This window comes from Sinohyriopsis cumingii, chromosome 4 (assembly GCF_028554795.1).
Source record: "Sinohyriopsis cumingii isolate HCF-2022 chromosome 4, ASM2855479v2, whole genome shotgun sequence".
NCBI classification, from domain to species: domain Eukaryota; kingdom Metazoa; phylum Mollusca; class Bivalvia; order Unionida; family Unionidae; genus Sinohyriopsis; species Sinohyriopsis cumingii.
The window spans coordinates 111,027,000-111,048,973 of record NC_142964.1 but is presented as its reverse complement, the minus strand read 5'-3'; the positions used below and the strand labels follow the sequence as shown (position 1 = coordinate 111,048,973).

At 35.4% G+C, this 21,974-nt stretch overlaps 1 protein-coding gene across 1 annotated transcript in view; it reads right to left on the bottom strand.

Moving 5' to 3' along the window:
* Positions 1-21,754, bottom strand: part of LOC149801886 (dual oxidase 2-like) — a 63,342-nt gene extending 41,588 nt beyond the window's left edge. The window contains exons 1-7 of the mRNA XM_089956266.1: positions 21,540-21,754; positions 11,862-11,942; positions 5,390-5,551; positions 4,655-4,839; positions 2,951-3,182; positions 1,088-1,254; positions 444-543 (exon numbers count right to left, since the gene is read on the bottom strand). Coding sequence (XP_089812392.1) covers positions 444-543; positions 1,088-1,254; positions 2,951-3,182; positions 4,655-4,839; positions 5,390-5,551; positions 11,862-11,942; positions 21,540-21,600 — 988 coding nt within the window. The 5' untranslated portion in view covers positions 21,601-21,754. The remainder of the gene's footprint in view (positions 1-443; positions 544-1,087; positions 1,255-2,950; positions 3,183-4,654; positions 4,840-5,389; positions 5,552-11,861; positions 11,943-21,539) is intronic.
* Positions 21,755-21,974: the final 220 nt, after the last annotated feature.

The window sequence follows — 21,974 nt, the reverse complement described above, 5'->3', positions numbered from 1 at the left end:
CGTGCAGATAAGTGCATAGTGGCACTTGCGTGTTTTCAAAAAACCTTGTAATTCTTCAGTAGATACAAAGACTTGTTTTCGAATAAAAGAGCAAGAAAAATTTAAATTATAGATGTAGTATACTTCTCTGAGAAGAGAAACTCCACTAACTTGCTCTAATGTTGAGTATTTTTACCCAAATTCTTGAAGCTTGTTTACCATGTTTCTCGTCATGAGAGCGTGCAACTCGGAACGAGTAGAAGTAGTAACTGAAGTATTCAAGTGATATGGTATGAATCACAATATCAAAATGGAGATCTCTCTATCTGACCGCCACCTATGTGGTCAGACAATGATTGTATCATACCTAAAATGCTTAGCCTTGGAGAACTGAATTTGCAGTGTAGTGTGGTCGTGCATCTGAGGTAACTATTTAAAGAAAAAACATGTGATTATGTACTCACTCTTTGGATCGGTCAAATCGTAGCGTGGAATTTCGAAGATTTTCTGCAAAGTTGAATTCAGTCCCAACCACGTTGGAAGCCAGTCGTACATTACAATTTTCTACGAAATGCAAAATATGTATTGTTCTTACACTTTTTACTTATTAGTGAGTAACGAAAATATAATCCAGCGTTTAAATAAACAATATTTATTCTTTAGATACTGAATTTAATAGATTTGGTCGTGAAAATATAATAAATGGGAGAGAACTCATTCGACCTACACATTATATCCACATGGTGTATTTATACGAAGCAGAAAACAATTATCTCGAATATTCATTATTCACTCATTGAAAAGGCGAGACTTACCATATCAAGCACCCGCGTATAATACTTATTTGTTTAGATGGCCGTCTCAAACGTTAAATGTTTAGAAATTTGATACTTATCTAGGTAAAAAGAATGTTTCCTGCCTATTTAATATCACGTTCTATTTAAAAGCTGCATTTGCAATTGAGGTGAAAATTTAAAAAGAAAACTACATACAGAGATTTAATTAATCTACAAAATAAGATCATGTTTTCATTTTGTTTTTCCTTTCTGCAAGATGAATTTTGTTAGGTGATTTGTGTTTTAAATAAGGTAATTCATTAGTAGCTCACCTGGTGATGCGCGATGACAAACTTCCGTGCTTCGTTGAAAACTTCTTCATCAGTGTAATCGGGATTTTTTGTTGCAATTTCATTGGCCATATAATTATGCCAACGAAACCAAAGTACCCCAAATGCCAAAAGGAAAGGATTTTCATTGCCCCTTGGATTTCCAAGTCCTGCAAAAGTTGGCATTTTTACTTACTTGTATATAAACAAATATATTGCTATACAAAAAAACAAAATTGTGGATCCAAAAATAAACATTTGATTTGTTGTGGGATGAATAACAATGTATTATTTACCTAGTTTACATTTCTACCAATGCAGTAATTAACAAAACTTTACCTCATTCTGATGTAAACTGATTCTTCAATACAATGACTATATAGGTCTTATTTAAAAGTGACAGGTTATCTTTCTGTTCTAAATGAAACCTAATGTATAGTGTATGGCACAACAACTCTCGTCTTCTTCGACTTCTAGCGATGTGAAAATCGAACACGCTCTTAAAATATTTAACCAAAATTACCCGCTACAGTCTTCTGAAGCAGGGATCTCAAAATCTATAATTTAAATAGAAAGATGGTTGGCAATTACATTAATAGTCAGGTACACGTTCATTTTCATGGTTATTGATTTTGTAAACGTTTACCCAGCAGTGAACTAAACTAGGCCGTTTGAACGCTGCAGTGTTCAAATGTATTGGTATGATATGTGTGTCTTTGTGTGTGAGAGCCATATTTTATAAACTATATCTGTCCAACTCTCTAAAACTAAAATCAAACCATGCATTGTCAATTAATTCTTTTTACAGCGGCAGATAGTTCATCACGTAGATAAACACCCACATTAGACTGGGTCTCCCGGCTGCCAAACAAAAAGTCGCGAGTTGAAACTCGCAGCGGCATACCAAAGTTTTTAAACACTTTTTTCTGTTTTTTTTTTTTTTTTTTTTTTGTTAAACTTTCTTTTAACTCTCGCTTATTCCAATTTTTTTAAAATACTTTTTTTGATTCAAAATGTATCACTCCCGTTCTAGGACGGGCAATAGCTAGTGTATAAATTATTAGGAATTTAGAACTTACTGGTCAATGTCTGTATATTTGTTTTAAATATTTTGAGAACCTGAAATTAAACTCCCCAATTTACAGAAGAGATTTTCACAAACGATATGTGGTATGATTTTTTATCTTTGCTTTTCATTTTTTATGAGACACATCAGTAACTAGCTTGAGCTGTAGAAATACACAGCGTTTGCCCCCACAACATGTGAGAGATCTCAGTTCCTTCAACAAATACATGATATGTACTGATTTAAATCGCACAAAAATATAATAATGTTAGCTGCATATATATATGAAGTTCTAAAAGTTTCTGTGTCATCACGTTAACAAGGTTGTCACAAAAACATTTATGTCGCAAAAGTGTAAAATAGAGACCAATAATAATAATGCAAGATTTATTACAAAGCATCCAATTTTCATCAAATTCACTCTACATGCAAACAGATATGTCTGCCAGGTTTAATTTGCTTGCGTAAGAGTGTTGTTGCGTATTTATGAAAACAATATTTTTGCTAAGAAGAACAGTCCAAATGTCTCCCTCGGCACTTTTCAGAAAATCAATCAAAATTACAAAATCGTTAATAAGGCATGGAATATATTTGCATGTTGTATACAGACACATAGACAAATTTACTAATTTTAACTGCTATATATCAAGTTGTAATTAACACGTCAGCTTGTGCAGACTGACGTTATTGCGGAAGGACGGACGGTAGCAAATCAAGATGACGCCAGAAAGCATAACAAATATGTCCCTATTTTTGAAAACAAAATCTAAAATTAATTTTTAACATATATAACTACTTACTCCAGAACCTATTGACGGGTTTGAGAACATGTTCCCGGGGAGGAGGTGGGTTTGCCATGGGAAGACGGATGGTGTTTCGGGCCGGGAAACTATCCTTGATATCAGCATTAGGGTCAAGGGCTGCTAGCCGGCCCCTTAAGGGACCATCCTTAAATTCTCGGAGTGAGTCCGTCCATGCTTTAGACGTGCCGTAAAACAACCCGCCATCAATGTATGGTGTGATCTCGTTCAACTGAAAAACACCACAAAACTAATCAAAATTTACCGTTAGATTTTGACTTAAGAAATCGAATGAAAATTAATATTGTGACACAATACATTATGGATTTGACTACCGTATGTACACACTTATAAGTCGAGACAAACTGCAAAAATCAAAGACCCAGATCTGCCGTAGCAGAACAGGGTCAATGTTGCTTGTTGTACTAATTACTCCTAACAAACTGCGTTGATCCAGATAATGTGCCGTCAGATCTAGATCTGTGCAGTTTTCATTTGGTACCGTCTTATAAGCGAGCATAGTCGGTATGTAAAGCAACAGTTTGGATACGGTAAGGAATGTCTCTTTCTCTCAGCACATGACAAAATGTCTTCTTTTAACAATTTTAAATATTAAAAAAACTATTATAGTATTTGAAACTTAAAATGGCTTGTTTTATTTTTGTACTTAGATATTTAATATTTTTTTGTCTTCTTGCATCTATATACAAAAGACTATCGAGTTGCACTTGATAATTTTAAAGTAGATATAAGATTAAAAGCTAGTTCATATTTATTCTGGAATATAACGAATATAATAAACTAAAATAAAAATATTGTACATCAACAGTTTTTGGCATAAACCCAGCATGTATATTTAAAAAAATCTAAATTCCACAAAAGCACTAACAAATGTGTAAAATAAGCAATTAGCAAACAGGCAAAGTTTCTTAATACATTTAAAGGAAGAAACCAAGTCACGTGACAAATATATTCTGCTGACTGAACGGCGACTCATTCTGAGCTGGCAATTTATTGTCATCTATGTCTTCTATAAGGAAATCATACATTTGCTCTATTATATGCGTCCTGACAGTATTTTATGTGTCAATTTTGTATGTATGAGAGTTGAAGGTTTTATCCTCTCGTGGGTTTTTCGCATTTTTGTTCACATTGATTAGAACCATATATTTGAAGTTCTGTTGCGATGCGATACGTATCGTGCTATGAAAGTCCTGATTCAATATTATTATGGTACGAAAGTCCTAATACAATATTTTCAAGGAACAAACGTCTCGATACAATATTAGTACGATACGAATGTTCTGATACAATGATTATCACGAAAGGAAGGTAATAATACGATATGCACTACAAGACTGATTTCATGTGGATAAGTTATGATGGGCTTAACGATCAGGCATTTTTATTTATATCATGGCACTTGGTATCCGACCTTTCGAAACAAAATCTGTGTACGAAACTATCCAATAAGTCCTAAAACAGCAAACTTTACGTGAAAGTGTCAATAAATTACAAAATTACCCTTTATCGACAGAAACTAAAGATCGTTATACACCACTTATTGCTTTATCAATGGTAAAAGTCATGTAGATGAGTTTTGCTTGTTTCATTTGTTTTGTGGCTTTTTTTGGGGTGGGGGGTGGGGTGGGTGGGTGGGATCAGCAAAAAGAACTTATTTTGCAACCAGTGCACCAGATATACCTGCTGTCTTGGGTTGTTAGGCGACATCCCCGTTCTCTGATCGAATCTTGTTCTATGTAACGGCAACTCAATGTTTCCTTTTCGTTCCGGGTCATAATCATGACCCGGGGGCACAGGGATATTGAAGAACTCTCTCGGACATCCCGGTCTCTGTGCATCCAAAATTTCTTCCACAACCTGTTGACCTGTTAAAGAGTGATGCAACAACCTCAGAATTTGTATGGTGATAAAAGAAATAAAACAAGTTGGCGAGTTTTGCAGCACACAATGCTTTATATGATAATGCAGTTGAGGTTGCTCAAACGGCGCATGCGTATTACCTGATCTTATAATTCCCGACACAAAGGCATTTTCTGTTAATGTCACTATTTTCAAGAGCATTATAGGAATGTTAGAAAGAAAGTGGAAAAAATACGAAACATTACTGTAAAGGTAAAGTTTTGAAATTTTCACTTATTCACCCTGTATATTATTTATTGCGAGATTAAAGTAAAAGCTTATTAAATTGATAAATTAATAGGACATAACTTGGGTCGAATTCATCAAATCGAAAAAGGAAACGTCATATATATATATATATATATATATATATATATATATATATATATATATATATATATATATATATATATATATATATATATATATATATATATATATATATATATAAGTAAATAAATAACAAAATATTCACACAATAAAGATAAACAGAAAAACTAATGAAGAAGAAAGTACCAAAGTAGACCAGAAAAGCCGTCCTGTTCCGAAGCGATCCCAGTCCAGCCGGCCCATCATGCACCTCCTTGCTAATGGTCAAGGGGTTGGGACGGTCCTTGCCCGAGGGTTCGTAGACACCATCACTAAATGCCACGCGGCTTCTCCGTAAGAGGTGCCCGTCTGGAACACGGTGTAAGACACATAATCTTATCTGATACAAGTTAATATAACACATGGTTATCTAAATCATTTTCTTCTAAAGTCCAAGCGAAATAAGTCACAGTAGGAATACGAGGTCATGATTTTTGTTTCATCAAATAAAATACCAAATTAACCATAACCATTATGTAATCATACCTCCAAGATGTAGAATAACCCTAGCAAAGTTTCATACTTTGAAACTAAAATTCTACCTGTAGCAGTGAGAAGAAAAGTGCATCGTGTGCCGTCTAAAAAAATATATATTTTCATGACCTTTTTAGAGGTCAACATTTTGCAAAATAAAGGAAACTTTGTATTCTTATATTTATGGTACAAAATATAAATACAACTAATGCTGTAGTGCTGGAAAGATTCAAAGGGAATCCGGACTAAAGCATGTTATGTATTCAATCAGTACAGTCCGTTTTATAATGACATATGCAGAACCTAAATTAGGAGACGAAAAAAATCAACTTCAGTATTTCCGATACAAGAGGTTCGCTGTTTTCTTGTACAAAGCTTCGCATTTGTGAAGTTTGGCCATGTTTAATGAAGTCTTAGATCTGTCAGGTCTATAGAACGCGAATCGATGGTCATATGTGTATGTGTGTGAGCGTGAGTCTACGAGACAGACACACAGACAGACTGACGGAGATTTTGTATATAATTGCATTGCAAGTGAGAGTGCATTTTCAATCACAAATCTTAGGACATGTTATTTTATGATTACCCACTACCACCAAAAAAATCTAAACAATGCAAAGTGTAAACAAAATGAACAACTGTTATCATAAAGTTCATCTAGTACATTGTGCCTATCCTAGCTTATAAATGAAGTTGTCACGTGCTGTAAATGATGTATATGGAGACGAATTAACCAATCAAATGACACGTTTAATCTTTGATCAATCTGTTGAGCATGTTTGTGGTATGCGGATCGATTTGTTTAGATGTAGTTATACTATTCAAGTTAACTTATTAAACAGATTGTATGGAAAACATAGCAAGAATGGTACTTGTATATTTTTAATGTACTAATGAATTTACCCATTTCTAATTAAAGTTTTAATGGGTCTCCGACACTTGCATAGATTTTGTGTAATCTTTATGTAAAGAAGAATTTATTCATCGCTTTTAAAATGCCTAATTATTTCTATATTTGTTTCATTTAATATCCGTCATTAAAAGTATGATGTAAATGCAAAAACATAGATGTATCCATCTGAAGAACGGAGACAGGTATAAAATTGTCAATTCTTTCCAGTGAGACGTACCAGTGAGACGTACCAGTGATACGTACCAGTGAGACGTACCAGTGATACGTACCAGTGAGACGTACCGGTATGACATTACTGGAAGAGAAAGAAATGTACTTAGCTGGAATAAGACGATTTGGATAGAGCAGCTAACATAGTGTGCCAGTGTGATAATGAAAGAATGGCTTATATCCAAGTTGTCAAGGGGCACCGAGTGGCCGAATGCGCTCACCGTTCCGGATCACTGCCATCTCACCTCTGTCTGCGTGGGTTCGAGTCCAAGGCTCGGCTAGCGTGGGTACGTGGGAAAGCCTGCCAGTAGATTCTCGTGGGTCGGTGGTTCTTCCCTGGTTTTTCCAGGGTTCTTCCTCCACCAGTTATACTGGCCGCCATGTATAGCCAATCTTGTGCTGAAAAATGGCGTTAAACCCTAGAACAACAACAACAACAACCACCAAGTTGTCAGATGAGCCAAAGCTCCATTGGTATTCTAGCTTAGAACTGCATGAAGATCAAATAGTGAAAACTATTTTGTACGCAGGATTTCTCTTTTAATTAGCGTTTGGAAGTTTACTTAAATTATTCTTATTCATCTGCAAACAAAAATAATGGTTAGTGCGACTAATAACATGTATATTTGTAGTGCTGATCAGACTAACGCTTTTTCCGTTTCCCTTCTTTTTACCCTGTTATAACGACACGGATACATTTACAAATCAGAGACATATATCACACATGTATGTTTTAATTACCCAACGACTTCTGTCTTCTGTCAATAAATTGTGTTATGTCACTGATGCTGACTCATTACCAAACAAGTCAAAATACTGAAATTTGAAAAGGAAATTTCCTCCCAGATATAGCATAAACTGATAGAAAGGAACCCTCTTGAGGGATTTCCTTGAAAATATAGGATCAACAAAGAGAAAGGAAATCCGATTACACAAATTTAAGTGACATGTAATATAATTCGTGAAGTGAAAACTTAATGATGCAAGTCATAGTTAAAGTCAGTAACTACTACTACTACTGCTACTACTACTACTACTACTACTAATAATAATAATAATCATATTATTATTATTAGTATAGTATGTATGCATGGATGTATTAATTAATTAATTAATTAATCAATTAATTAATTAATTAATTAATTAATTAATTAATTAATTAATTAAAAGTATTTGCTATGAGAAAAGATTTTGTCAAATTTGTAAAGTTAACATCGAAAATGAATTCCATTTTATTCCTGAGCGTCCGCTATATGGAGAAATACGAAGAAAATATTTACCCACCTTTGTATATAAAATCCAACTTTAGAAAAATTTAGGTCTTTTATACAAAATGATACTAGTAAAATTCTGATGACTAGTTTAACAATGTTAACTATAAAGGCCTTAAATATTAGAGAAACCGTTTAATCAACAACCCCCTCTACATAAGACTCTAGATCAATATCACAAAACATGCACCATGCAGGTTTTAGGGTTCCCTTCAATTTGTTTGTGTGATTACTGTGTAATACATACTTGATCACACCCATTTCTAAAAATGCAATAATTACTTTCATTTATATCTGTATATCACTGCAAATAGATACGATGTTCTTTTGTTTCGCACTATTACATCTTTTTGTGCCGCATGATGTATGGATATGCATCATGGGCCAGTAGCCCGTATTAAAAATAAACATTATTATTATTATTATTATTATTATTATTATTATTATTGGTTGAACATTACTAAACTTGATGGGGTCCCGAGTGGCCGAGTGGTCTAAAGCGCTCTCCGTTACAGATCACTGCCATCTCACCTCTGTCTGCGTGGGTTCGAGTCTCGGATTCGGCTAATGTGGGTATGTGAGAAAGCTTGCCAGTAGCTTCTCGTGGGTCGGTGGTTCTTTCCGGGGTTTTCCCGGGTTCTTCCTCCACCATTAATACTGGCCGCCATGTATAGCCTATCGTGTGCTGAAAAATGGCGTTAAACCCTACAACAACAACAACAACTAAACTTGTTGATTTCGCTTTTTTCTGTTACTCGTTTTAACACCGTAGATTGGTATTAATGGTACAGTTTCTTCATCAAGTTGACATCAGAATATTTCTGTCTCACAGTGTAAAGGTCGACACACTCGAGAAGAATGAGTTCCACTGTTGTGGTATGTACTCTGGTAGAGTTAAGCAGGAGTCGGTTATGTGTGTCCGGGACGCGATCGGCATAATACCGCTTCATCTCGGCGATGTGTTCTATACAAGAGACTCCACTCTCCAATATTGGCTTTGACGCTCTGAATTTTGTTTCTGGAGTTTACATTCCACATCTTTTGCCAAGATTTAGAGCATTCTAATATATACAACATCTGATGTAAACACATGGCAACTTCTATTGGGAAAAGGGTAACTGAGGCGCATCTTCGGCTCCTGTATTGGCCCTTTCGTTACCAACAGGACACTCTTTTTCCAGATTGTACGCACAAACAATATTTAGAATGTTAAAGAGTTATCAGATTAAAAATTTTGCAATGCTTTCAAAGATAATTTTGGGTTAGAGGTTTCAATGAAGTTCAAGTAGGTAGGTAGGTAGATAGGTAGGTAGCCGTCGATGAGGACCACTTTAATCATCCAGTGTTTTATCGGGATCAAATGATCTGTGGGTCCATAGGTGGCCGATTATGCCGATATGTGCCCTGAATGCTCTTTGACATTGTGGACATGGGGTGGTAGCAACGCTGTTCGTGGGGTTACTGGCTCGGGATTTCATGGCCTGCCTCCTTTGTTCTGATGCAGCCCACCTGTTGACCTCGCAGGCTGCAACACCTTTAGTGATGGAAGAGCGCCACACGACACTGTCCTCGGCAGTCTGCTCCCACGTGTCATAGCTAATGTCAAAGTTCTTCAATAACGTCTTCAGGGTGTGATTGTATCGTTTACTCTGGCCTCCTTTGTTACCTTTTCCTTGTTCAAGCTCGTCATATAAGAGATTTTTTTGGATGCCGGTGGTCTGGCATGTGAGCTACATGGCCTGCCCATCGCAATTGTGATTGCGTCAATATAGTGTAGATACTGGGAAGGCTTGCTTGAGCAAGGACCCTCAGTATCCGGGATCATATCTTGCCACTTGATGTTTAGGAGTCTTCTGAGGCAGGTGGTGTGGAAGTGGTTCAACTTCTTTGCGTGGCGCCGGTACACTGTCCAGGTTTCTCAGGAGCATAATAACTGTGGCCCATCATCATCAGGATCATCCCCTCTCCACAGTGTGGATGGGAACACATTGATCACAGACAAAGAGAAGATCCTCGAAAGGTGGGCTGAACACTTCAACTGTGTCCCGAACCGCTTAACATCCTTCAATGATGAAGCCATTGATCGGCTGACCCAAGTGCCAGTCAATGAATTGCTGGATGACCCACCAACCATGTTAGAGACCCAGAAAGCAATATGTCTGCTCTCTAGTGGCAAGACTCTTGGCTCAGACTCAATCTCAGCAGAGATATACAAGGAAGGCGGAGTAGCTCTGAATGAAAAGCTCCATCAGTTGTTTCATCTCATGTGACAAAAAGAGACGCTTCCACAGGAATTCAAGTGTTACGTGTTTAGGCTCGAATAAACAGTAACACGGAAAGAGTGAAAACAACAAGCTTTTAAAAATTTATCAAATAATTTATTTCCCTGGAAAAATTCTGTAAAGATGAAAAAAAAAAGAACTTACGGTTTCACGAATCAAATCCAAAAATAATCCACGAATTAAATTGCAAAAGTCCTAATAATAAAATTTTCTACTGAATTAAAGTTCGAGTCCCGACGAAGAATCCAAGATGGAAGGCGATGACGTAAGTTGTATCCTATACAATGTTGTCGTATACAGTTCCTTGTAAATAACACTCCTGTGTTGGAGAATAAAATTTGTAAGCAATGTCTTTCCGAAAATTCTATGTGAGCACTCTTCAAATATGCCAGAGAATAAAGAATTAATCCTTTTGAAATCCAAATGATCTAAAAATCTGGCGGAAAAAAAAAAATTGATACCAAGTGTAAAAGCCCAAAAACTGAGAAATCTCCCTCTACACATCTCTATTAAACCAACAAATGCGTAGCAGTGGAAAAACCAGAATTGCGAATCAAAAAGAAAAAAAGGTGGGGGGTCATGTGATCGTGTTTAGGTCACGTACACCAGAATATGGCTTTGATTAGACCAATGATTTTATTCCCAGCATAAAAATGTGTTTACTTCTTAACCCACGAAGTCCCATCATGACCTTGACAACAACCAATCATTTTAAAATAAAAAGTAGATCTTTGTTTACTAATTTTTAATCAAGCTCAGCTTCCGGGCCAACACCTGGTGTTTACGAAAGAGTGATTCATGTCAACCAATTTTCTGGAAAAATTTAATCTCCAGTGAATAAATTTACATTACAATAGCATGTAAGAAAACTAAAATTAAAAATTAAAACTGACAAACAAACAATTAAATTAAAATAAATATATATTAAATCAGATGTACGTAACATCAAGTATGCTACTATTATACACCTGTATAAGCGCAAAGGAAATCTTCAGGCTTGTGACAACTACCGATGTATCTCTTTGCTTTCCATCGCAGGCAAGATACTCGCCAGGATTCTCCTCAGCCGTCTCACATCACACCTTGACCATAGACTCCTACCAAAAACCCAGTGTTGATTCCGAAAGGAGCATGGAACCATCGACATGGTGTTCGCTGCTAGGCAGTTGTAAGAGAAAAGCCAAGAGCAGAATACTGACCTTTTCTCTACCTATGTCGACCTGACCAAGGCCTTCGACACTGTTAGCAGAGAGGGCCTGTGGAAGATCATGTATGTATGTATGTATGTATGTATGTATGTATGTATGTATGTATGTATGTATGTATGTATGTATGTATGTATGTTTGCATGTATGTTGTCAATGGTGCACCAACACAATTTTCGCTATATGGTGGCGAGTAAATATTGATTGATTGAATGATTGATTGATTGAGAGAGAGAGAAAGAGAGAGAGAGAGAGAGAGATTACCAACTGCTCCCCAGTCAGGGTGTATCAGATTATTATACCATCCATCTTGTGGAGACAGCTCAAACTCCTTTCCCGAGAAAGCTGTAAAAGAATTTCGGATCAAATGTAGTAATACAAATATAAATGACATAAAATTTAAAAAAAATTGATATAATTTATAAAATATTAATAATTTCCCACAATACTGTTTCTTTTCACAATCAAGTGAACATTGTCGGGTTTGCTGAATGTAGAAATCAAACATGAAGTTCACAAAAAACAAGGTCCGGAAACAAAGGACCTATCTGATTGTTAAAATGTATGTAGTTATTACAATACAATTATATTTTGTGATAACTAGTGAAAATGAAAAGAAATATTTCATTTTAACTGCCATTGAAAAGACTGAAACGTTGGCCACGTCAAAGCCAATGTCAAAGCATTCCTCTTATAGCATTTGTATAAGAATACAAATCATATGGTAAATAACAATCCTTTCCAGTGCACTGGATCCATCAAGAGATCACGTGTGTCAGGGATTGATTAAGATAAATGCAATAAACTGACAACGAACAGTGCGAAACTAGTATCTAACTAGCCTGAGCGCTTTCGACTCTTTAATCAGTCTTTTTCAAAGGCTAATGCAAAACATAGACAAGACAAAGAAATAAAACAGAAAAACATTTATGTTTGCGAAAATTTACATGGTTGTTTCTACAGGAATTAAACCTTTTAACTTTATTATGTTTCAACTAGTTTATTTCAGCTTGTTGCTGATACTGGAAAATATTTGTATTGACTTAGAAATTGATGAGCCATAACGATTGGCAATTGCAGTAAGTGTCATATCACGGACACTGCTCACAACCCCAACTGGAGTTCCCAAACCAGGAAAGAAAAGGAATCTTACTGGATAGGCCGCCTTAGAACATTGAAACCAAGCGGTTTAAACCAAGAATACTAGAAAAAGACAACAAAGCACAAATAAAATTACCTTATGCAGCCGACAAAATTTTCTTTTAAACAAGTCTAAATTTGCCTAATAGTATATGACTACTATACCAATGAAATATCCGGGATATAAATTTCGCTTATACAAATTTACATACAATGACAGATGTCGTTATGGCTCATCAATTTCTAGGCCACAAAATATATTTTCCAGTCACCAGCTAAAGCTCTTTTTAGTCACCAGCCTGAAAACGCATTATTTATAGTCACCAGTCTTAAGCGCTTTATTTTAGTCACCAGTCTAAAACGCGTTTTTTTTTTAGCTAACAGTTTCAAACGTTTTATTTTTGTTATATTTCGACACATGATGATTATAATGCGCATTGCCCATATTTTTCACTGTCAGCGGAAATAGTTATTACACAGGATGACATAACGTAGATTATTTGATCTATAGATGCGAAGTCAGTTTTTCGACCAAATCATATCTTAAACGGAAATTTATGTTAGCTGATGGTCATGAGATTCCGGTTCCGTTATATATATTACTGGAATAATCCCGAAGCAAAGGGTATCTTCCCGTCTAAACGGAAAATGGTAAATGTTGTCCCTATATTTAGAATGGCGATAAAATCAGATCTATCGAAATACAGGCATGGCTTTATCGAGTGCATTAGATAAAATGTTTGAAGAACGTTTGCTAATAATGTTTATAGTCGTTTTAAATGAAGTCATCTGTTTTATAAATATCACCAGTGTTTTATCACAGGTTATCCTATTCTACATCAGGTAATCAAAATATACCATCAAGCTGTAAACCTCTTGACGATAAAAGTGTCATGTGATTGTGGCATTTCAGAGCATTCGAATCGGTTTAGCACAAAGGACATGTTAGCAAATTTGCTGCTAGTTGTATTAAGGGTAATACATTAAAATGATTTTCCGTCTTCACAAAAGGAAAAAGAAACTGCAAATCATTTTTCTAAAACCAAAAGTATCATCAACGAGGAATTAATGTGTTCTCATTTGTAAGGCCATATTGTCTTGTTACACATTTCAAGTTGTTAAAGGATGTGATCAAATATTCATCATCTGATACTAAAATCTCTAAGCCAACTTCAGGTAGCAAACGCAGGCTCATACAAGGGGAGCAAACTCGTGTATTTCAAGGGTGTAAACTCGGGCTTATATGGGAAAACTGCTGCTTGATGCCTTTTTTTAAAAACTGCTATATAAGGGAGATGACTCTCAGTATGTTGTCAAACATAACACTATCAACGCAATTGTTGAAACGAAACAAAAATAACATATGCCAGCTTTTTGTGTTGTGTAATCCAAATACCAATGGACAAAAAACTTAAAATGTAAAATTGAAAATTGTTATAACTGATGAGAGAGAGAGAGAGAGAGAGAGAGAGAGAGTACTAAACATACAACTTTCTGTTTAAACATGAGACAGGTCAACTTTAAAACAATTATTAGTACTTGCCCATAACAAAGGAAAGCTGTCAGACTTTAGGCTTATAAGGTACCAACTATCAAATTAATGATAACTGTAATTAATAAATTAAGAACGAGATCAAATTTGTACCTTCTGGAGAAGACGTATCCAGTGTTAAACGGTGTTTGATATTGTGAATTCATAGCATAAGGGAGGTAACCAAATAGACACTGCAAAATTTAAGCCTCTACAGTTGTGACCCTGCTACAGCTCTAAGCGTCAGGGTGATTCAGACACATTTTCAAGTTAATGAACAGCACGTACAAATTTTTCTTCCACCTGGCACCCCATAAGAGCAAAGTCACATTTATCTATGCTTCTGTGAAAACTATTTTACTGTTGGCTTCTGCCTTCTTATTTCAGCTACCTGTCAGACAATGTTGACTTGTTTTGTTGGGTTGTTTTTTTTTTTTTGGGGGGGGGGGTGTTGTTGGGGGTTGGGGGTGTAGCTTTGAGCTGCAGAGCGAGACAGCGAATTCTATGCTAAAGTGGATATTTCACATTAGATTCAAAGAGTCTGAAGTTTCGTCCATAAAAATGACGAAAATGTAAGAGGAAAGGAAATATATGTGAATATACTATAAATAAACAGTGTAAGCGAGATCGTATCCTTCCTCCATATTCGACTTGTGCTCTTGAGTCTTGTCATGTGCTCAAAACCGCAAGAAGACTGAAACAACCTACACACATCCATATAACAGACACCAACTTATGCAATATTCGTGCCCACTCAGGCATGAATATAATCCGGCCATTCAGCTCCTACAGTATATCTGTTAATGCCCTATGATATGAACAATTCAATAGCCTTAAATTATCAATTCTCATGATCAGATCAATAGTTATCAGTATAGACACATACTAGATACAAGCTTATGTGTGCAGAAAACCATATGAGTGAATTCAATGCTTTGATTTCCACGTGTTTAAATGTGTTGTCAATTCTGCACCTAAATAATCAGGTACTAATTTCAGAAATGAGTATTCCAAATACTCAAAGTCAAGTCTGCCAAAGCACTGAATCTCCATCAACAGACCACTGTCTCTAAAAATTCAAAATAAGTTACAAGCAGGGGAAGCTTTCAAACGATATTATTTACTAAAATTTTAAATTTCATTATCAATCTATATAGACAACTAACGTTGCTAATTACATGTCCAACTTCACAAGTTCCGGTGTTGTTCAAAACCGATCACTAGAAGTAGAAATGGAATTTAAGAGATTGCGAACTACAAGTTAGATTTACTTGCCTTCGAAAATCAAGAGTTTTACAGCGTGCAAAACTACGAACCCCCGCTTAGGTTAAAATTGCTTCCAAAACTTGTAATAGACTAACCTCAGTAAATCATTAAAATTAGTAAAGTAATGGGGTCACGTGTTTGAAATTAATTTGTAGCTTTTAACGAAAAGGCTTCACTCTGCGCCATAGTCGCTAAATAAGCGATTCTGCTATCTGTTGGTTTACTATCCAATTTTGGATATTTTCTCTACGCCACCCAAATCTGAGGTCACGTCTGTATGAAAATTGGTTTAAATTCCTAAAGTAGAGCACTTCAAACATTGCATATCTTTCGACCAGAGCAGCGGACTTTCAGACACCAGCGATCCCTTGGATGGAAGTTTCTAATGAAACATAATGATGATTCTGAAGAAAATGATGTCTTTTCTCACATTTCTGAACGAAGATGAGGGCCAAAGTTCAAACGGCGTATGAACGAAGATGAGGGCCAAAGTTCAAACGGCGTATGGTCAATACTGTTGAACCTTTGAAAAGGTAGAACACAAATTGAAAATATCCTAACCCTAAAAGAGAGCGTACAAAGTTATGTTTACACTGAAAACTTTAGTGTAAACTTTCAATGACGTTTAAACACATTTAAGCTTTCAAAGAACAGTGGCTAAAACTGATGTCTTAAATGTGGTAATCTTGATACACAGCGACTCAGTTGTGAACTGCAGATAGCTGGCGCAGTGATACAAATGCGAATAGGTCAAAACGTTCACTTGCATCCATAAGATTATTCGAGACAGACAAAGAAAGAAAATAGTCCTCTGTTAAACTTTGACCTATAATGATTACCCTTCAAAAAAAAAAAAAAAAGAATATGTGTGCAGTTAGGACAAACAGTCCGAAACGGTCTGTTTTTTGGAACACACGACTCAAACGACTGCTCGTTTTAACACTTAAATGTGTTATAGCGAATGTTTTATTAATTATTATGAAAGAATGTTCAAGTGATGATTGAGATTGGGAAGCTTTTGCTGCTTCGTGTTTACTATGCTTACAGTATCATGTAACAATGGTCCACGAGTCGGGATAAAAGTCACATGTGAAGGAAACATACAAAACCAATATCATTATTAGGACAGAATTTTTTAGTACAAGTAACAAGATTGAAATTTTCTCTAAATGGTATTAAAAAGTAAGTTGATAAATTATATTGAAAGTAAATTTCTATTAAAATATATTGAGATTGAATCCATTTATTTCCGTATTACATTTATATACTACTTAATACAGATTGCGCCCTTATGATCAAGTACGAACCGTCTATGCATACATTTTCCTTGTATCCTAGGGTCGGCGCACAAAAAACTACATGTAAAGTATCGCATTGCGGTAACCTAAAAAAAACATAAGCTATTACTAATCGCGCTGACGTTGTAGAATTATCTGTCTAATGACGTACATAGATCCAGACGATAGCCTGTAAGAGACTACGAAGCTTCACTTGAGGTTCTGACCATGGCAAAGAACTAGGAGCGCGCCATATTTGGCGTTGTCTTAAGAAACTGGTAAATAAAGCCCCAGCCACCGGCCGACACCAGTTTTGCTGGCCAGAAGCTCAAACAGACTTTTGTCTTTACAGGTAGGATTATGATCTATTGTACAATGTTTCGTAGTATAAGAATTTTTAGTGTTAAGATGTTAACCTAACATCAGTATGTTTAAACATTAGATTATTTTAATATTTTCTTGCTGTTCTTTAATATAATGTATCGGAAAGTTTAATTGTTTGAATAACTTATATTTACTTATAACTATAGTATTGATTATAGTAAGAGCTACGTTCGCTACCAACTTCATACTCAGTAATAGTTAATTTAGAAATAAAATACTCTTTAAATAATAGAGTTTAATATGTTGACATTTTAGAATAAATTCAGTAAAATATCTTTCAATTACGATATTAGTCTGAAATATTGAATTTTAGATTCTTTTACTATCCTGAATTTATTCGATATTTAATTATCTGTATTACATTTTAAACTGCAGTTATTATACAAGTACGATGTTGGTAAGTGAAAGAATATCGTAGTTTTATATGTATTTCTTATATCCGAAAATTGAGCTTGTTGTAGTTTGATATTGAAATGTAAGTTTATATGTTGAGTATTTCAATAAAGTTTTTGCTGGACAGAAGCTCAAACAGACTTTTGTCTTTACAGCTCGATCCCCTACCTTCGCAAGCCAAGATTTTCAAACATGTAGCTGTATTTACAACATCATCAAGTGACACCTCTTTCAAGAGGATTGAACTTCCCTTTTTTTCTCATCGTAAAATCATACACATATAGAAAATTTAAAATACTGACATATTGACTGAGCAACCAACAGAGGCTGAAAAAGAAAGAGAGAGCTAGAGGGGGAGAAATAATCAGACATTTTAATATTAAAAGTGATATGTTTTACAACCTTATTAATGGTTTTAAAAAATTGATAAAGCACAAAATAGATTCTAGTTTGTGCATGCCATTTTATTTAAACACTACTCTACTCAGAAGACTATTGTAACTTTGTATCGGGTAACACTTTAAAAAATCACACTTAAAGTGTACACATAGCATTACAAGGACTCGAATCCTATAGGTTACTTGGTGTAATTTCAAGTTAAAGGTTTTCAGGCAGCTCAGATTCTGTCTCTTTCACTAGATAGATTTCCACTTATTTTTTTGTGTCAATTAGGCATGATATTTATCACAGGTAAAGCAGAGGGGTTTTTGAGAAGAAAAAAAAAACTTTTTTATGTTTATTTCATTAGAAGACGTGGGAATTTTATTTTTTATCATTATTTTCTTATTGATTAATTAGTAGGGAGTCGTCACTGATCTTGATAGCATAAAACATTTAGTCAACTCTTGACACATAATTAAAATACGTATTTTGGGGTCCCCGGTGACCGAGTGGTCTAAAGCGCTCGCCTTTACCGATCACTGCCATATCACTTCTGTCTGCGTGGGTTCGAATCTCAGACCTGCCCAATGTGGTGATGCGAGAAAACTGAAAGTAGCTTCTCTTGGGTCGGTGGTTCTTACCGGGCTTTTCCTCCACCAGTTACACTGGCCATCATGTATAACATATACTGTATTGAGAAAATGCGTTAAACAAAAAAAAAATAAAATTACCAAATATGCATACCAGTTTCTTAAAAGCTATTTTATTTTAAATGTTTGAGTTATTTGTCTCGATGTCCTAGTTCTATTTACCAGGTTTGTCATCCGTAGGCCTACCAGTAACAAGTTTCAGCCAAATAGATGCAGAATCGCCTTAGTTGTATGAGTAGATCTAACTCCTTATCGAACTCCTCCAGCATCTTGAATATACAAGCGCATATTCTATGTTAGGTCTAAATGGCAATCAGGAATATGGCTCTACAGTGGTAACAAGTTTGTCAAATCGGATGTAAGATAGCGCTCTTTTTAGGCGTGCTATTTATCTAAGCTATACAGGTTTAAGTGATTTTTAGGTCATATTCCAAGATTGATCAAAGCTGGATCAAAAATGTCGACTTAGCGAATCAGATGCAAAATTACCTCATAATTATACGTGGACCTCCCCTAATATTGATGATATAAACACATATTTCAAGTTTGATCAAAATCGGATCAGAAATATAGCATCCATTATTGTAACAATCTCAGCCAACCAGAGCAAGATGATCACATTGTTATTCTTCACGTCACTTAAATTACGTCCACGTAAGATGATAATATGCGAAAACCGTTTTTGAAGAAGCCTCGGACTGCAGTGAGCAGAGATATCCTGTTCAAAATTAGACGACCTAACTCAAATTGTATGAAGTTACCCGACATAATGGTGTGTTTGATTGCAGTCCCATACTATTGTAAGATAGATCAAACCATGGAGATAAGAGCGCAGTTTCAGACGTGTGTATTCACTGAAATATATAATGCGTACTGACTGAAATATATAGCGCGTACTCACTGAAATGTATAGCTTGTACTGACTGAAATGAATAGCGTGTACTGACTGAAACGTATAGCGTCCTCTTTTCATAATTATAGAGAATGAATACGCGTGGACAAGAGTATTGCGTCAAGTCATGGAAATGTTTTGCATAGCGACATGTCTTTGTTCTTCGTCCGTCTATCTGCGTAGGGTCGAATAAATATTTATTCCATGAATATTTGTCAGATATTTAAAAGTACTACCCGATACATTAAATAAAGAAATGTTCTTTTTCTTTTCTCTGAAAAAGTTTTCTTGCTGAAGGACTTGCATGTCTACATAACTAAAGAAGATAGAAATAGAAAACAGGAAGCATGCGTTTTGTTTCAACGGGACCGTTGCGAATGTGATATTCGTTACCGTAGGACCTCGTTTTTAGGAAGGGCACATTCTTCTCTGACTGGGTCTCAAATATACAGTTACATACACTTTACGGTTCACGAAATGGCAGACACGTCTGCACACATTGTACAAGGTGGGTTCGGCGTTCGGAAATAACCGTTCTCGGTCTGTACTGTACATGTAAACAAGATGTAATTGTTTCAAATTATCTATAAGAATTGCATAGTAAAAGGAAAGACAAAGAGTTAGGTAATCTTTAAGCCATTAAAACACTCGTATGTATATAAAAGTATATTACAAGCATTTATACGGTATAACAGCATGTTAGCGCAGTTTTGTTTCTAGCCTTGATTATCATCTTATCATTGCTGAGAAATGTAATAACATTTATATTAAACAATACTATAGTATTGTATTTACTTTGTATTTATTTTACTAGATTATGATCTTTGATATAAAGGTGGCAAATAGAAAGATTTGGTCACTAAATATGCTACGTTTTTCGAAAGAAAAACACATCTAAACCAAAGTTAATTCTAACCTTATTCTATCATCACTTAGTCAAACAATTTCATCGACACAGTTCCTATTGGTCAGTGTCATTTTTTGACCTCCTTTTGCAAATTCTCTGTGGCAGACGGTGTCAGATATATTTTTAAAACAGCATAGGTTTCAGTTTCTACCTCTTTGACTTTTTTCTATTTACCACATTAATTTTACTTTTTTCTATTTACAACATTAATTTGACTCTGCAATACCCTCTTATTTTTAACGAAATTATGCTAATTGTATAGGATAATGCGTGGTATTGCGGAACAAGACTTTGCAGAATTGCAGGTAATATATGCTATATTAGCAGGTAATATGCTTCCTTGCCAGGTAAAGTGCTTCCTTGGCAGGTAATATGCTTTGTTAGCATGTAATATGCTACCTTGGCAAAAAATATGCTACCTTGACAGGTGATATGTTTCTTTGCCAACCTACCAGACATTCTAAGTGGCATCTTTCATGATTTGGAAAGGTAATAAAAACGTTTGTATCGGAAATCTTAAGTGACAGGCTTCATTGTATTGGAGTTACGTAGTCCAAACAGAATATTGCAATGGCTATAATGGGCGAGGAATATATGGATCTTTATTATAGAAAAGTCTATAACAAGTGACTTGTGGTAACTCATTAATCGACAAATTATATATGTTAGAGGTGAATTCGCCTAAGGGTGACTGCAAAAGTTATACCAATAAAGTAGCAATACAAGTTTCAAGTAATATATTGTCATGTGGGGTGGTCCTCCATTTGTTTTGAGAGTTCCTTGAACGAGAGAAAAGTGGTCAGCATCATATCTATTTTAGTCAGCGTGTTCTGGAAAAGGTCATATGAAGGTCGCAGAAATACCAGACTGAGTTTTATCTTCCTAAATAACCAATCCAGAACATAGCGAAACCTTGGATTCATTGTGCACTAAAGCATATCTGTACTTTTACCAAATATAACTATGTAGTACTTTTTGTATTTTTACCCCTTGCAAATCTATTGTGAAGGGAATAAAATATAATACTAACGTCCTAAATGTTTTCTTTTCTGACAAGTATGCTGCAAAACTGTTCTTTGCAGGCATAGCACGATACATGTAAGTTCCGATTAAATACATACCTGTTGACACAATCGCTAGTAGAACAGCAAATGTAGAACAACGGAATCTAATAATGTCCATGTTAGCTCTGATCGAACTCTTAAATGAAATAATCCTTCTAGCAGTCAATATTTAGCGTGACTATAAATACACCCTGATACCCATAGGGGGTTTTTGTTTTTTAACCAGTAAGGTAATTGGCGCATAAACAAATGGAATACATCATTGGTGCATGTACGTAAGCATTTGCAATCCATTTATATGTACCTATGCGTTCCTGTCTACGTAGAAAGAACACTCTTGTTCGTGTATTGCGGTAAATTGCTGATTGGTCTTTCAACAAAGTTATTTATTATACTATTATTAGCGCTGATTATGATTGGTGCTAGGTGGTTTTGGTCTAGGACAAGGAAGTTTCTGTGCTGATTGTGCAATCCGTTCAACGGAATGGCTAA